The sequence below is a fragment of the Phaethon aethereus genome (genome assembly GCF_964289735.1).
Source record: "Phaethon aethereus genome assembly, chromosome: 5".
In the NCBI taxonomy this organism is placed as follows: domain Eukaryota; kingdom Metazoa; phylum Chordata; class Aves; order Phaethontiformes; family Phaethontidae; genus Phaethon; species Phaethon aethereus.
This window is the reverse complement of record NC_138579.1, coordinates 62,008,748-62,027,527: the sequence shown is the minus strand read 5'-3', so window position 1 is coordinate 62,027,527 and position 18,780 is coordinate 62,008,748. Positions and strand designations below refer to the sequence as shown.

At 37.7% G+C, this 18,780-nt stretch overlaps 1 protein-coding gene across 1 annotated transcript in view; it reads left to right on the top strand.

Annotated features, from left to right (window-relative positions):
* Positions 1 to 2,085: 2,085 nt before the first annotated feature.
* PPFIBP2 (PPFIA binding protein 2) overlaps positions 2,086 to 18,780 on the top strand; it is a gene marked incomplete at its 3' end in the record, with an annotated part of 89,726 nt that continues 73,031 nt past the window's right edge. Inside the window, exon 1 of the mRNA XM_082000656.1 lies at positions 2,086 to 2,161. Within this exon, the coding sequence (XP_081856782.1) occupies positions 2,095 to 2,161 (67 nt within the window). The 5' untranslated portion in view covers positions 2,086 to 2,094. The remainder of the gene's footprint in view (positions 2,162 to 18,780) is intronic.

Here is an 18,780-nt window from a genome sequence, read left to right as displayed (position 1 = left end):
AAATTACTATTTTGACAAAAATGGAGAGACCAAAACCAGCCATTCATTTACATTAATCTTTGCCTGAGGTGACACAAAATATTTTTCTTCCATTTTCTGATAAGGCATTCTTATACTGCTCTTCAGGTCAGTTTGATCTGAAGTTAAATAATGGCTTACCCATTACAACATGCTATAAATGGCAGAGCTCAAATTAGAACATAGTAGTTTCTGACTGTCATTCCTGCATCTGTCCCTCTAGATAGTGGTGTTGTATACATTGATTAGAATGGACATAGGATACACACCTTACTGATAACACAGAGGTTATTAATAAATTAGCTTTCTTTGTGTACATTTCACCAGCACCATGAAGAAAAGCCTGTGTCTCAAGATTCTTAGTTTGTAAAAGAAGCAAATAATTTTGACTTGTTAGAAAAAAATTTTCCATTGCACTGAGCTTCTTACTGAGATTGAGCATTTCTTATGATGCAGTAATTTGGGTTCAGTCTTAAGTGTACTTGTAGGGAATTTTTGTTTTTCCTGATGGTCCCACTGAAGCAAAAAATAGGTAAGCTTTTATTTTAAAACTGACTTTATCTTTTGGCTACTGAGTCTATATTCTAGTGTTTAGGCAGGCTCCAACTGAGAGAGTAAATGTGGGTGGTTTAGCTACCAGTCATGTCATTGGTCATGGGGGCCAGTGTATGAACTGTCACTGGATGAACACAGTACAAAAATATTTTCATCTATGTGAACTGTCATTAGAGATTATTGTAATATTTATTTAAATTCAAAATAATTGAATTCTTAGCTGAGGTAATTTCATGCTAAACACGGATTACTGAAACTGCAGTGGCATTGGAATAATCAGACCCACAAACATATGACCATTGCCTATACACTTACCTACAACCTGCATCATTTGAAGGCTATCTCTAGCCATTGTTAGACAGGTGTTAGAAAACTGTGGTGCTTAGAAAACTGTCAAAATCAAACAGTTTAGAATCACAATTAAAAACTTTGGTCTATCAAGAAGATTGAATATCAAAAGATTGAATTGCACTCTTCATGGAAGAGAAATCAAAATTCTATAACCCTGTAAAGGCTTAGTCAGTATTTTGAGTTGTGTGTTAGAGCACTGCAAAAATTATGCACAAGTACAATCCCTGTTCATTGCTGTGTGGGCACAGGTTTCATACTTCAGTGATGAAGTGATGTGCAAAAGGGCCTTATTTCAGGGAGAATTTTCTCACAGGCAGTGAAATGGACAGTGTAAATTCTTTTCTCCTTTGAAATGTCATCTGTTGACAATAGTGACTGCTACTTGACTAAGAGTCCAGCAACACCAACTCACAAGTAGAGACTAATTTTGGAACAGTTTGTTTGTTATCCTTAATGCCAGATGGTAACATGAATGTCTTTAATCCTGTTTTAAAGAAGCAGCAGTAACTTCAGAAACTTCTTACTTGTGGCATTTTGGTTATAGGAACAGAAAGAACTGCATTTTCAGTGTCATGAAAGAAGTGGTAGAAAGATTGAAAGGGGGTACAGAAAGGAGAGGTAAAAATTATTTCAGAATTGTCTTTTACTCTTAAGGCAGCAATCAGAAAGCAGACCTCCTACAGAGTTCTGCTTATACTTGAAGCATGGTTTTCACCATGTGTTCATTCCTTCATTAAAACCTAGTCAATCTTCTTTTTCCCCACAGTGCAAAAGGTTGAAATGCACTGAACTTTGAATCTAGGAAACCATTGTTAAGGATGAGGGGTAGAGGAATATCAAGTTTCCAGTATTTGAGATTGTTTGGTTTTGTTTCCATCTGCATTTCCTTGTTTTATTACAATCTCGGCGGGGGGGGGAAGGGAGAAAGAAAAATATATGTCGCTATTACATTATAAATTAAGCCACACAAGCAAAAGTCCACACTAGTAAAAATACAGCCTAGTAATATGAAAACTAAGAAAATTGTTCTTGTTCTTGATAGATGACTTGGGATTTCTGAGGTTTTCATTTGTCATTGATTCCTTTTTTCTATCAGGTCTGGTTTAGTGTAATACACATGGTTTCCTCTGTCTTTTCAGTAGAAAAAGTAAAAGTCTGAAGAAATCACAGATGATGGCTTCTGACGCTAGTCATATGCTGGAAGCAGCTTTGGAGCAGATGGATGACATCATTGCAGGTATAATAATGCTTTATTGTACACCAAACTATTTTGAGATTTAACTATGTTTGTCTTTTTCCCTGCTGCAATTTTCCTGTTTGTTTTTGTTTGTTTTTTTTTTATTTTTTAATTACTATTCTCAATTTGTCAAGTTCTCTGTGACATGCAGATTTCTCTGTTTCAACAGTTATGTAAAGAAAATTTAAAGTAAAATAAAGGAAGAAAACCCACAATCCCACTTCAGGCGTATGAATATTGAAGTAAGAGAGTTTTGTTCTAATACTATGTGGCAACTTAAACACAACCTAATTCATGTGGTAACATTCCATAGTGTATGAGTTAGTTCATTACTTCAGTCTGTCTTTGAAAAAAGTTTTCACCAAGGCTTCCAGTTAGCTGGATAATATATGTCTATATTTTACACACACACATATATAGATATACGTAAATATGTATATATAAAAAATAGCTTGGCTATTAATTACCTTCACAGCCTAATGAGTTAGAATGCATATCTTCTTGTTGACATTGATATCCAGCAATGGAGCTATGAATTTCTTTTTACACAGCTGTCCACTAGAAAGGCATATGATACAAGACAGAATTTGCTGTCTTTTGGTGCTCTCATGGTAAGGCAATTAAATTTTCTCTCAACATTACAGCATCCAAGAAGGCAAGTTGATTTCTGCGGTTAGGAGTCAGTAGCCCTCAGGTTTGTACTCACACATCATTCAGTATGAGCTCCTAAAAGAAGTATCTGGGTAGGGCCATTATCTCACTTGTGCACAATGGGAAAGCACTCACTAAAGCTTTATAAATTTAAATAGTGACACCCATGCTGTGCCTTCATTTTAATTTTTTTTCCCTGAATGATGAAGAAGATGACATCAGCCTCTTGTTGCTGCAGTTGTGCTTCTTCCTGCTCTTCTAGTAAAGCTTTCTATCCAGAGACTAATATGGAACTTCAAATATTACCATCAGACCAGCTGTGATTAGTCTGGAAGTCATTATCCAGGATTTTTAGTTTAAAGAATCTCTAGATAATCCACATGTGAGTTTACACTTTATTCTAAATGTGCAAGCTTTAACAGACTGCTAAGATGCATAGAAGTGTAAATGTGAATGTGATAGCTATAGCTCCACAAATAACTTTTCATACCAAAGGAACAAGTTCCAGGCAAATAGGAAAATTTAGATATGCGTTTCCTTCTCCCTTCTTTTTCAAAATGCAAAACCTTACTCAAACAAGATTCTAACCAACAGAAGTTAATGGAGATTTTATTTTTTCACCCCTTATAAAACATGTAAACAGATACTCAGGGAAGCATTGCAAGTCCCAAAGCATAATTCATAAACTAGGGAACTGAAATAATTTCTTAGCCATGGCAAACCTTGGGTTATGATCCTGACTAGTGCTATAAAAGAGCCAAAGTAACTTAGAAACCTATGTCCCTTTTATGAGCACAGGTTCCATAGCATAATTAATCACCTGCATACATTTGGAAATTTTAGCTCAATATCACTCTTCTGTGATGATTTATACCTAGCCCAGCACACATTGGTGACATCATGGATGCACTGATGATTCCATTCTTCAGAAAAACAGAGAGAAAGGGAAATAGACATATTCTATTTAAATTTATTTTCAGATTAAACATTTATTTTCTTCCAGGAGTTGTCAGAGCTTTGTGGTATGCCTTCTTTTGAAGGAAAGGGTTAGAATGCTTGTCATGATTTTGAGGATTTTCAGGTTTGTCATTCCATAGGATTTCATCTGCTTCAATCTTTTCTGTTAATAAAATATATCAAATTGCCCAGTATCTCGTCTTATGAGCAATAAAAGACCATGTATTCAACAAACAGGTCTATTGCCTTGCTTATCTTAGCAGTTACGTTTTGTTTAGAAAAAGTTTCAATTTTACTTGAAGATGCCATTTCACATTCCCTTCAAAAAAGTTTTGCCGACTTACAGGCTGTATGGTTTTTGTGAGAGGATAACATTGCTATACTGAGTAGCAATTTCCAAGAATGGAAGCTCTGAAAAATGGTGATTGTGAGGCTAGTTCTGGGTAATACAATAGGTGTTTAGTGCTGGGTATTTTTTCTGTGGTATGGAAAGATAGCCTTGTAATATGTGGCGTAACTGGTTAAATGACAATATATGACTGCCTAAGAAAATCACATATTTCTTCTAGTTTTATGCTAGAAAAATAATTGAGGTCAGACGCCAGGTTTCATTTCTTTGTTTCTAATATTCTTTTCCTTTCTCAGATTGTGCCTGTGATGTTTTAGGGTTTAATCTTCATAAAAAAGCAATAGAATTAAATTGTTCCAGGCTTCCAAACAACATCACTTTTACTCTCCTCACTTAGATGCTGTGATGGTGGAGACAGTGATACAGAGAAGCATAGCAATTGATGTAAGAAATATTCTGTGTGAATCAGCAGATTGCATGTCCCATTCACAGCTGTTTTGTAGTAGTGTTGATGCCCCAGCTCTACAACAGAAAGATTCAGGCATGCTAGCAGTATATAGAGTTTGTTTCCACAGTGGATGGATAGGTCATGAGCAAATTGGCAACCTCTTCAAGACAGTTGACTTTATGGCTTCACGTTGCTTGCATTTTTAGTCTGCTGCACACTGATATGCAGTATAATACAGAAAACAAGCTTATATAAAGATACCTAATAGGAAAAGAACCAAAATATTTCCCAGATGATGCATCTGTCAAGTCTCATCAATGTTAATTGAATACTTCCCATATGATTTCAAAATTATATCTACCTGTACCAATAAAAAAATCATATTGCTTTATTCCTTTACTTATTTGAAGTTGTAACATAAAGTAAAAGCTTAGTTGGGTAGGAAAGTTACTTACCTTATTTATTTATTTATTTATTTATTTATCATTTTCCATTACTAGAAATAGATAAAACATTTTAAGACAGGTTGAGTTAAGTCTGTTCTGGTCATTCTCCTCTAGCTAATGTTCTGTGTGTTCCAGAACTGTTTCTTGAATATTTCGGTATGATTGAAGGACCAAATATATCTGCTGGAGCCTATGCTTGAATACAGTTATTATCACAGTTCATCGCAAATTGAGGAACATAGCAATTATTCAAGTTTGATTCTCTCTAATTCAATCTAGTAAGCTTCTGTATGCAATTTGGGCAGGGGCTGGAAAACAGAAATGTTCTGTTTTCCTGTATGGCGAGAGAGCAAATAAGGTAGGAAACTCCTTCAGAGGAGGACTGGAGGACTGTCATGAAACAAACCAGGACTAAGAGTCTTCTAACTGCATATTTATATATACCATATTGTGCAAGTATTGGACAAATCATCTGTGCAAATATAGCTGATCTCAGAGGAGATTGGAAACAGCAAAAAGTCAACTGTTCAGAGCTTGTGCTATTTCAGTTCACTGTATCCAGATTCAGTGGCTATCTCTAGGCAAGACTGGATTCAAAGACCAAGGCTAAACTTCATGACTGTCGGAAACTTACACAGCTGATGAAAAAGTTGTTTGCTTTGGAAGGAGGCCTGAGTAGGTACTAGGAGAGCTATGCTCTTCCCTTGGTCTCAGAAACCTTTGCTTTAGGCACCAAGTGAGCATTAATCACTGTTTTAGAGAGGTGAGAAGTCCAGAGATGTGTAACTTGCATTGGTTAATTTTTGAAGCTTGAGTAGATGTGTATATACACACACATGCAAAACCAGCATTCTCTCTGCTTAATGAGAAAACAGTCCTGATTGCTTTTATTAGCTGTGGTTATTATTAAAATATTAGATTGTGGTCTTGTCCTTTAAGGTAAGAACTGGGCATGCAAATACATATTGCAAATATTTACAGGTTTGCAGTCCTACTTCTAGCCTTCTAATTTCAAAATTCATGTCCCTTACTCCAAATGTTAACATAGCTCATATCATGATTCTGATTAATCCAAATAAAAAGTCTCACTGTAGGCTGTGCATCTCAGTGCAATACAAAATGTATTACTGTTCAGAGTGCATGAGGGTAGGACTGTGAGCAAGATTAACAAATTGAATTTCATTGGGCTTGATCAAATTTGACAGATAGGTCAGTGTTCCCAAGTCTTTTATGCTCCAGTACATCTGTACTGATAACCCACCCTCATAGCTATATAAATTAGGCATGCTAAATGATTAGCCTTATTTGACTAAAATAGCAAAAAGGGCTAATGTGATTGCCAGTGAACATGACTTATCCATTAGCTAGAATGACTTGCACTCCAAACAGAGGCTTTCTGTAAAGAAAGTGCCCATATGTAAGATCTGTCTACGCATTCTTCATTTGAGGTGCATGATTTTGGTATTGCTTCCCTCTGAGGTTTGACCAAGTCATTGCTTTCCCTTTTATTCAGCTTGTACCCATTTATTACAATGTGTTTCTTTATAGGGCTATAGATTTTGATTATTTTTTCTTTGCAATGTTTCCTAATGAATTAAAATAATTTTTATTTTACTTTTATTTCTGTCAAACTGCTTCTCTCTGTCAACAGTCTGGAAATCCATTATTTCCTTTTGTGAATGATGACCATAATTGTAAGATCTAAAAACTCCTGTCACAATATTATAGCCTGCTGCAGCTTTTCAAATTCACCAAGTAATAAGTGTAATTATTGAGTTTCCTTTTAACCAGAGCTAATGCAATTATTTTTTCTGACAAATAACAAGAAAGTTAAATGTATTATCACGTGCATGTGTACTGATATTTCAGTATTAGTACTGATAGATTTAAAAATATGAATAATTAAAAAGTTTGTCAGGAAGTTGTCCAAGAAGTAAGCATGTTTAAATTCACAGAATCACAGAATCATTAAGGTTGGAAAGGTCCTTCAAGATGATCAAGTCCAACCATTAACCCAACACCACCATGCCCCCTAAACCATGTCCTGAGGTGCCACATCCACATGTTTTTTGAACACTTCCAGTGATGGTGACTCCACCGCCTCCCTGGGCAGCCTGGTCCAATGCTTGACCACTCTCCATAAAGAAATTTTTCCTAATATCCAATCTAAACCTTCCCTGCTGCAACTTGAGGCCATTTCCTCTTGTCCTATCACTAGTTACTTGGCAGAAGAGACCAACACCCACCTCACCACAGCCCCCTTTCAGGTAGTTGTAGAGAGTGATAAGGTCTCCCCTCAGCCTCCTCTTCTCCAGACTGAACAACCCCAGTTCCCTCAGCTGCTCCTCATAAGACTTGTTCTCCAGACCCCTCACCAGCTTTGTCACCCTTCTTTGGACACGCTCCAGCACCTCAACATCCTTCTTGTAGTGAGAGGCCCAAAACTGAACAGTATTCAAGGTGCGGCCTCACCAGTGCTGACTACAGGGGTACAATCACTTCCCCGCTCCTGCTGGCCACACTATTGCTGATACAGGCCAGGACGCTGTTGGCCTTCTTGGCCACCTGGGCACACTGCCGACTCATATTTAGCTGGCTATCAACCAGCACCCCAGGTCCCTTTCCGCTGGGCAGCTCTCCAGCCGCTCCTCCCCAAGCCTGTAGCGCTGCATGGGGTTGTTGTGACCGAAGTGCGGGGCCCGGCACTTGGCCTTATTAAACCTCATACAGCTGACCTCTGCCCATCAATCCAGCCTGTCCAGATCCCTCTGCAGAGCCCTCCTACCCTCCAGCAGATCAACACTCCCACCCAACTTGGTGTCATCTGCAAACTCACTGAGGGAGCACTTGATTCCCTCATCCAGGTCATCAATAAAGATACTGAACAAGACCGGCCCCAGAACCAAGCCCTGGGGAACACCGCTTGTGACCGGCCACCAGCCGGATTTAACGCCATTCACCACAACTCTCTGGGCTCAGCCATCCAGCCAGTTCTTTACCCAGCGAAGAGTACACCTGTCTAAGCCACGAGCTGCCAGCTTCTCCAGGAGAATGCTGTGGGAGATGGTGTCAAAGGCTTCACTAAAGTCCAGGCAGACAACATCCACAGCCTTTCCCTCATCCACTAGGTGGGTCACCTGGTCATAGAAGGAAATCAGGTTGGTGAAGCAGGACCTGCCTTTCATGAACCCGTGCTGGCTGGGCCTGATCCCTTGGTTGTCCTTCACATGCCCTGTGAGCACTCTCAAGATGAAGATTCCTTTCTCTTGAGGTGGCAGAATGCTTGTTTTCAGTTCATCACTTTGGCTATGTGATACAAACCCAACCACTTCCCACACCCTTGCTGGAAAAGGGGCCTTTACAGGAAATTACACTTAAGGGATGAACAAGATTTTAATTCAAGTTTAATATATTTTCCTCATGGGATACATTTGCCAGAATTTGAAGGAGGACCTGTTTGTGGGGTTTTTGGTGGTTTTTTTTTCTTATTGTTTTAGTTCTATTGTTCAGCCCCATCATAATTTTCATATGACAACAATAGAGTTCAAGTTCCAGAGCTACACTGGATTTGATACACAAGTTCCTGGATTTGTTAGATTACTAAGACACCTCTAGTTAAGCGATTAGAATTTGGATTAAAAATGTAGGAATGGACAAAAAATACTGACACTCTCATTGGAACCCCTTTGGATGGATTTTGGGTTTTGTGGAGTAAGGTTTTCATAGAGTTTCTACATAAATAATAGGAAATCAAAATATTTCCTAGTGGCCTCGTCCTTTACCCATGAATAGTCATATACCTCATCACAGGATTCATTCAGAATGTAAGGGCTAGTCTCAGAGTACTTTAAGTGAAGAAGATAGACAACTCTGTTCTGCTTCATAAGGGACTGAAATTGTCCAAACCAGACAGAGAGTACTTAATCCTATTTTTTGTGATGTGTGTTGAGGGGATCTATGTGTGTCTTATTTGAAAGGCAATACAGGCCTCTTGTGATTGTGTAGAATGACTAGAGAATAGCTTCTGTTTTTTCTTTTCAATTTGTATACTTCCAGATGGCTTTATATTGTTATCACTTATGTTATGTTCAAGGTTCACAGTATTTTCAAATTCAAAATTTAGTTTCTATAGTAAAAATGTATAACTTTTTATTATTTTAATAGAAAGGTCTTTGTAGGATTTCATTTTAGAGCACTGAATTGACCCAGACTAAAGTTGAAATAATGCTGAGAGAAACAGAATGATTTGAAGAATGAGCTATTTCTTTCATTATAGATCAGAGTAACTGAACAGAAACAGCTGCAGTGTTTTTTTTGTATTTTCTAAATAAATTGTAATTATGTTGATAGGCTGTGCTTCAGTTATGATTACTGTATTTCCTTTTTATTTTCTGTTCTTTTTCAATCAATAATTTAGGCTTTATTCCTGAACAAATGAAATAATATATTTACAGCACTTGTTTATCTTGTTACTGCTATGCAATAATTAAGGTGAACATGAAGGTTTACTATACAAGATACTGTAATGGCCTTTTGAAACCATTAGCTAGAGCATATTTATGCATAGATCTTACAGCAACAGGGATATGAAAAAGGAAATTAAATAATAAATTACTTTAAATCAGGTCTTTGACAGAGTAATATATAACTTCCTGTCATAACAGTTCCAGAAAATTGTGTATCAAGAATATTGTGAGGGGAAAAAAGATAAAAATGGTGACCTTTAACCATCCTGGAAATTAAAGGGGAAAATATAAAAACTTAACACAAATATTTAGGCTTTATAATTTGTATTTTGACATTTAGCTTCAGATACTCAGCTTCCGAAAAGCTAATTAGTTAAATTCTTAGATGTCAGCAATAACAGATTTATAACAATTTAAAATCTTTTAAACCTTTAAAAATACAGCAGTTCACTGTCTTTCTATGTAGTTAATCTGTAATTTTTCACATCAGCTATTTGTGGTTTTTCTTTTAGGTTTCTTAACAACTTCTAAGACATGGCCTCACAAACTGTGTGCACACTTGAATAACCATTACAGCCATTTGATACTATATTTTGTAGGGGCTTTACACACGCTGTAACCTTCAAGCTAAGACCTTGAATAATCGTTCAGGTGCAGTTTCTATCTGTGATTTAAAAGCATGTGAAAATCATGGCAACTTGCATGTTGATTGCAGCATTGTCTACTCATTCCTTACCCAGGGTTGCCAGAGCAACCTGAAGTTTGGAATTTCCTCAATTTTGAGTGCTTAACCTTGCAAGAGGTCATTATAGCTATTTGGGCTACTGTCCCAAAACATGCTTCCCATACTCTCACTAGTCTAAGCATATTTTCTCACAGATCGTGCGGGTAAGAGCACAAGATAGAGAGCAAAGACGCCCTGAATTCTGTTTGTAGTACTGATGGATTCTCTCTGTAAACAAGGCAGTACTACAGAATCTTATGGAGCTGAAAGCATTGAGAAGTTGTTTCGTGTAGATACTTAATGATCTTTTACAAAAATAGATGTTTAATATTGTTTTATATAAGACAAATTTGTCCTTTGAATGTCCAAGTCAAACAGTGAATTATTGATCAAATAGGTCTTTGACTTCCCTTGTGGGGGTTCCTGCCTTTCCAGCAAAACAACAAAATGAGAAGTTTTCTTGAAAATAAGAGTTAAGACTAATTAAAAATGGAGAAATCTTTGCAACTGAAATATGCTACTTAAAATTCTTTATCTCTGACTGTTGATAAACAGCTCTGTCAGTATAGAACAACAAAAATACAGTCATGACCTAGACACCTACATCAACATACCAAAAATGCAGGACTGCATTGTGTTTATGCAAAACAAAATCCATACATCATAGGTATTTGTATTTAGTTTTGAAAAAGGATGGAAAAGAAACAGAATTGTAAATAGCTGCACATACAATATGTAGCACAGAAAGGCAGTTAAACCATGATGGCTTTAACCCCGTAGGATTGAAAAATTTGACACAAAGGTGCTTTTGTCATTTATATGATGTGATCTGATTTTCAGTACATGAGTCACTCAGTTGTTTAATGGGCTAGGGAACACATTTCTAAGATGTAAATTGAAACAAGTTTTATCAAACATGAGATTTCTTTAAATTCAAAATCATAGCTTCTCAGCTTCCTACTTTAAGGCAATATAATTGATTTGAAAGAGTCTTTTTAAAAATAAAAATAGTGTAATCTTTATAAAACAAGATGCCTTTATTTCCTCACAAACTCAATGCTCTTATTTTCCCTATTCCTTCAGAGATTAATTTTTTTCATGAAACAGTATTCATGTTACTAGTAGCTTACTACTGCTTACTACAAACAATTCTGGATGTTGTACTAAAAAGATGTATTTGTTGTCTCACTGTTTCAATTAGAATACTGGTTTCACTGGCCCTAAATACAGGCTTTTTTGTGTATGAAAATAAAAAAAAAAAAAGAAAATTGGTGCAAATATTTGTTCTTCTTTGTCTTTAATAAAATGTGTTGATCCTGTTTTTCCTGTGCAATGGAGACTGGGCCTCAAATCTCCATCATAGCTGCATAATTCATCTTCCTTTTTTCAGCAGCTGTAAGGCTGCTTAGCTTGTGTTTCTGGCTAAGAGAGATCTTTTTGTTGCAGTTGTATATACAGTACCTAATGTGCTGCACATCACAGCTTAGAGTCTACAAGCATGTAAAAGCAAAAAGGTTGAGTAATTACATAGATAATTTGCATAAGAAATTATAGACAGTTCTTTAAGATTGTCTCAAGGATTACACATGTGGTTGTAAAGAAAGTTCAGTTGAAAATCATCTGAGGTGCATTAAACGTGCATCTGTATGTGGTCATTAATGTTTCTAGGCTTAGAAAGTTTTTCCTAGGGCTTCCTGCTAATCCAGCTCAACAGTTACTGTTCCCTGTAGTTAAAGATCTAAAAGCAGAGATTTGAGGAGAGGCTAAAATGAGCTATGATTCAAAACACAGCATTTGTGATGTATTTTGCATTACAGTATTAGTAGAAAGGGTTGTGTGAGCTACCTCTTCACTCCTTTGACAGAAGGCTTAGGAACGAGGAGGCGAATTATGTCCCATCCAGACCTTGCTACTAGTTTACATAAATTCAAGTTTTCAAGGCTGTCTTCATGAGAGAAGGAGACTTGTGCTTCAAAGAAAATTACACTTTGTAATCTTGAAGGAGAGAAGACGACCATGGACAGCCTATATGCTCATTGAGTAAAAGCTCAGGTAAAAAAAAAGGTTCTCTAGCAGTGTAATGATTGCCTGAAAGGCCAAAAAATAATGTATGTTTATAATTTTCTTCTAACTCCTGTTGGTGAGACATGAAAACTGCTACCCTTGAGCATTTCAGCTTTATAGAAAGTCATCCTTACCCCAGCATAGAAGTATCTTTTGGGTTTTGTTGTGAGTCTTTTGTTGTTTTTTGCCGTTTTATGCACTAAAGGAGTCAGCAGTTTTAGAAAAATGTCTTTTTAACCACTTATGGTTGAGTTGTGCATTACCAGGGATTTTTTTCTAAAACTCAGTTTTAGAGCGAAAAGACTGAAATAATATGGATGAATGCAGGGGATCAGAAGTTCCGGGGCAAAACGTGAGAGATCAGAAACAGTATCTACTGCTAAGGGTGATGAAAGTTGGGTGATAGATGAATGTATACAATAGAAGCTGAGGAGAGTGGATTTTCAAATTGGCAAGGCTTTCTGTTTCTTTCTTTACTTCTGCTTAGTAACTTATTTTTGCAAGTTACCAGTAGTGCTGTTTTCTGAATAGGTTATGTATTTGCCCAAAAGGAACGTTTTCTTTGAAGCCATTCAGTTAATTGCAAGGAACTTTGAACTCAAAATGTCCTTGCATGGTCAGGGTGTAGGAAATGTGTAACTTAAAAGTTCTTTTCCTTTTTTTATTACTTTTGTTATTCTTTCTACCATATATATACTGTGCAGCAACATTTAATCTTCTTCATCCACTGTCTGTATGGGAAGCCAGAATTGAGCTGCTTGGAATGTCTTAGTTCAAATACCCACCCACCCACCCACCCACCCACCCACCCACCCACCCACCCACCCACCCTCCCTCCCTCCCTCCCTCCCTCCCTCCCTCCCTCCCTCCCTCCCTCCCTCCCTCCCTCCCTTCCTCCCTCCCTTCCTCCCTCCCACCCACCCACCCACCCTCCCACCCACCCACCCACCCACCCTCCCACCCACCCTCCCTCCCACCCACCCTCCCACCCACCCTCCCACCCACCCTCCCACCCTCCCACCCACCCTCCCACCCTCCCACCCACCCTCCCACCCACCCACCCACCCTCCCACCCACCCACCCACCCACCCTCCCACCCACCCACCCACCCTCCCTCCCTCCCTCCCTCCCTCCCTCCCTCCCTCCCTCCCTCCCTCCCTCCCTTCCTCCCTTCCTTCCTTCCTTCCTTCCTTCCTTCCTTCCTTCCTTCCTTCCTTCCTTCCTTCCTTCCTTCCTTCCTTCCTTCCTTCCTTCCTTCCTTCCTTCCTTCCTTCCTTCCTTCCTTCCTTCCTTCCTTCCTTCCTTCCTTCCTTCCTTCCTTCCTTCCTTCCTTCCTTCCTTCCTTCCTTCCTTCCTTCCTTCCTTCCTTCCTTCCTTCCTTCCTTCCTTCCTTCCTTCCTTCCTTCCTTCCTTCCTTCCTTCCTTCCTTCCTTCCTTCCTTCCTTCCTTTTCCTTCCTTCCTTCCTTCCTTTTCCTTCCTTCCTTCCTGTCTTTCTGTCTTTCTTTCTCTCTCCTCTAAGGTGGACACTTACGATGATTAATTGTGCTCCAGTAGTATACTAGGAAACCATGGAGTTGAGTATTATATAAACATAATGACAAAAGATTCCCCTGTGTCCCGTTTACTCCTGGAAAAAATGAGGCACAGGACAACTGTGACTTGCTCAAGGCTGTACAATGAGTCTTTCTGCAAGAGTTCAAAACTGCACTCATTTTTCCTGAGTATCTATAAAATTCTAGTGCTTGAACTACATTCCCCTCCACTTCAGCTATTTATAATAAAGCTACACTAAAATTAATTGCTGTTAATGGTAGAGGATACTGGTAACAGGTAGTGTTCTGTTTGCACTGTGGCATCTCATTTTTTTGCATCAGTCTGCAAGGACATACAAATTCTTACTGTCTGGTGCTAAAACTTAATGTGCTTTGCAGGATGATGATGTAGAAGTTTAAACTCATGCAAAGAAATATAATTATTTACTCCTATGCACTTTTACTTCTGTTTTTCAGGGTGTGTTCTTGCCCTTCTGGTGAGCAATATATGTCCTACTTAATACAAAACTACATGGAAAGCAAATAAGAGAAGCAAGCCTGTGATTAATTTGAATTTAAGCAGTGAAACAGGAAGCTTTCTGAATTAAAATGCTGAGTTGAACTCTGCATTTCTGCATTTATATCACTTCTTTGCCTAGTATAAAGTGCATTAGTTGTTGCATTCAGAGGAATTCTTCATTTTCCATTTCAGCCAGGAAAATAAAAGGGACTAGAGTGGCAACCCATGGCAAACTGGTTTAAAAATAATTTCGTAAAGGAGGAGCATATGCATGTATTTTATGGGGAGGTGTGAAGAGTCACGTTCTCTTGGTGAGGCACTGAGATCTGTGGGTGGCTCCTGTTCCAGACAAGGAGAGTTACTCATGGGAGGGCTTTTTTTGAGTGCTGTGGCCTCAATCCAGAAAGGAAAGTACTTTCAGGTCCTTGTATAATATTTGTGATCCCAGTGACTTGAAACTAGTGAAATTTAGATTGCTGAAAGCTAAAATCTTCAGCACATCTCAGAATTATGCCCTGTATTCTTGGCATGATAAGGTTTGGATTTTTGTTTGTTTGTCTTTCTGATGGTATCGGGCATGGGTACATTCTTCTCTCACCAGTGCTTGCTTTTTGAAGTTTAAATACAAATCTTGAATAGTACTGATATATACAAATATATTTTAATAATTTCTTTCATGAATAATAACCTCAGTTGAAAGACTGAAAGTTATGAATGAAATCAATCTTTTCCATCTCTACTTCCTTCGTTTAACTTTAGTTAGTATTAATCAGAGATGTTTTTCCTTTCAAGATTTAATGGAACTAGTGGATATAAGAATTTACAGACAGTTCACTTGTAAGATCATTACATCTTTATTCGTGTAAGCAAACAAATATTGTGCTGTTTACTATTATTAGCTAAGAAAGTTTTGAAATATCTTTATTCTGCAGTTTAAAATCATGTACTATTTATGCTCAAAATGAATTCCCAGTTGTAAGTATGGGGTAAGTCATAAAGACATACGAGCTTTTGTGTGTTGTTAGGCTGTTCAGGGAACATGAGTTTGTCATAAGAAGTCTTTGATTATTTTTATTTGTTTTGCATCTCTTTTTGTTAGCAATGGATAGAAAAATATTTCCTTCTCCTGGCTTCTTTTTTACTTCTTATTTCATGCGAACTTAAATGGAGGAAAACTTGAGGCAGGAAAGGAAACTAAGAAAAACAGGACCCTCACTACAGGTGGGACATTGGGGTGCTGGAGCGTGTCCAGAGAAGGGCAACGACGCTGGTGAAGGGTCTGGAGCACATGTCTTGTGAGGAGCAGCTGAGGGAACTGGGATTGTTCAGTCTGGAGAAGAGGAGACTGGGAGGAGACCTTATCACTCTCTACAACTACCTGAAAGGGGGTTGTGGTGAGGTGGGTGTTGGTCTCTTCTCCCAAGTAACTAGTGATAGGACGAGAGGAAATGGCCTCAAGTTGCGCCAGGGGAGGTTTAGATTGGATATTAGGAAAAATTTCTTTATGGAGAGAGTGGTCAAGCATTGGAACAGGCTGCCCAGGGAGGCGGTGGAGTCACCATCACTGGAAGCGTTCAAAAAATGTGTAGACGTGGCACTTCAGGATATGGTTTAATGGGCATGGTGGTGTTGGGTTGGTGGTTGGACTTGATTGTCTTAAAGGTCTTTTCCAACCTTAATGATTCTGTGATGCTGTGAAAAAAACTTGAAAATTCTTAAATTGGCTTTGTCTCAATCACCAGACATGAAACTGATGTTCTTTCCCAGTAAAAACACATTACTATCTTCTAAATGTCCCTGCACAGGACAGGACTGTCCTCAAGACCTACCTTAGATTACAGCTATGAAAACTCAGCATGTGTGCCTTACACATGGACCCAGTTCTTGAGAGTTCTGAGAGATGATGACCTACCACTGCTGCGTAAAGTGTGAGATTTTGAGAATGTTTAAGAGTTCTGCCAGTCTGAAAAGTGAGTTGAAGAGCTTGGGATAACTGAAGCACACATATGGAGTATGCCAAGTCTCAGGAAATCATGTAATATAATTCCTAGCTGGCCCTGCCTGTGTTCCAGCACTTGAGAATTTTTACCTTTATAGAACCAGTTTTCTTAAGGTGACAGTTCTTTCCCTTGCCAAGATTAAAGAGTGTGTGTATATGGGTTTTTTTCTAGTATTTTGACAGAGTGTCCTGGTTTCAGCTGGGACAGAGTTAATTTTCTTTATAGAAGCTAGTGTGAGGCTATGGTTTTGATTTGGGATGAGAAATCCCTGCCACCGTAGGGGAGTGAGCAAGCGGCTGCGTGGTGCTTAGTTGCTGGCTGGGGTTAAACCATAATATAGAGGCAAATCAAATAAAGGCATGCCAAAATGTGTGAATTTCACTGTCATTGAATTTTCCTACAGAATTTAAAATTGTTTTCTGCAAAAGGTAGGTGTTACCAGTAATGTTGTAGCCATGATAATCTAAGGGTGGAGGCAAGATATGATATGTAGTGAGGCATTTAGACTGATGAGATAAGATGTCACCAATACTGTTCTCAAAAAAGTTACAGCAGTATCTATGGTATGGCTGTATATTTGTCTGTATAAACTACCCAGTATAATTAACTAAACTCCTGAACAATTGTTTTAAAACTGTATGTAAGATCACAGATTATGGCTTTTCTTTCACACCTGAAATACTGGTTGTGGGCCTGAAAGTTTGTGTGGTTTTGTTTGGATTGTGTGGATTTTTCTTTGTTTGTTTCTCTCTTGTCTGTATATAAAAAATATTCATCTAAATAACATGAGGAATGCTATAGCAGAATGCTCCATTAAATTTTTCCCATTCCATATCTATTTTAAATTCTCAGTTCATTGAAGGAGTAGCTACCAAACTTGATCATGAAATAACTTTGGATCCTGTCTGCTTTTCTGGTGTGAAAAGTACTTACTAAGCAAAAAGACAGAAAAATATAGCATGGAATTTTCAAAAAGAAAGAGTGAGAAAACTACTTTAAAAGTCCTAATGTCACAATAAGCAAGGAAGCCACATCTTTAAACGTGGCATCAATGCCACTTGAGAAGACAATGCCAGATTTCTTTTTGTGTGCTATCTCTTTTGGAAAGTAAGTAGCGAGCCACTCTGGCTGAATGAAAAGATCTAAGAGGTTATATGATCCAAATGGCTCTTACACAATATGGAAATGTGTTATTTTTAGTTGCTAGAGTTTAATATTAATCTGCATTAGGAAGTACATAAACAGAAACAACTAAGCTGGCATAAGTAGCTGAGAGTATAGAAATACAGAAGAAAATATCTTTTAGTGTTTAGAATACTCAAATCCAACAAAACAGTTAGTTGATCCTCCCCTCAAAAGGAAATAATTCAGGAAGACAAGGTTGATTTACGAGGTGAAGTTGTCTTGTGTAACAGTCTTTGTAGCACCGGATATTGAAGAAACTTTATCTTGGACGTGGTCTTAGCTGGAAACTAAGATGAGATCTCACACTCGAGGTATTAAAATAAACTCATAAGCAGCGGAAGTCAACAGGACCCAACAGGGAATATTCTGAGTTTGAAAAGAGTTTAAGATGATACTAAATACTCCAGTAGTGCAAATAAGAGTGTTGCTTTAAAAAAAATAAAATCCCTACTACTGAGCCTTGCAAAACATTAGAAGTTTCTAGGGATGGTTTTGCATTGTTTAAAACATAATCAAACAAAGCCCCACGTAAATTGTACAGCAGAATTCAAACCACACAATTTTTTTTCAAATGTAATTGATCTGACAGAATTCTTTGTGTCATTAAAGCAGTCATTGAAGAAGACCTGGTTAACATTATTTAGTATTTTCCCAAAAGCTTTGAGTAAAGTTAAGCATTCACAAAATGAGAGACAAAATGCCGTCTTGGATCAAAAACTGATTGAGATGGGAAACAATATTAGGATTAAATGATCAGTTAGCATTTTGGTTAAAAGCTCATCTGGGAACAGAAGGCATTTCAGTGTACTAGGACCTCAAGTGTCAGTGTATTCCTGAGTTGTATTTAGGTATTAGTTGTATATCAGTCTATATGTAAAATGAACCATTGGGTTCAAACATAATTTTTAATGTCTGAATCATGGTAGATAAATAACAATAGCACACAAACTAACATTGATTAATGCAAAGTAGTGTGCATTCAAGAAGAAAATTTACTTATACATCTGGGTTTCAAATTAGATACATCCACTCAGGAAGAAAACTTAGAAAATTATTTTCAAAGGCCCAGTGAAGATTTTTGTTCCTTTCACAACTAAGATGTAAATGATGTTAAACACAGGAGTAAAATGAAGAATAGTATGATGTTTATTATAATCCCCTTGTGTCAATCAATGATATAGTCTTCTGAGGAATACTATATGCTATGTGGATCCAACATACACCTGTGCAGTATGTTACAAAATTAAAGGATTGAGAGGAGTACAATATGAATGAT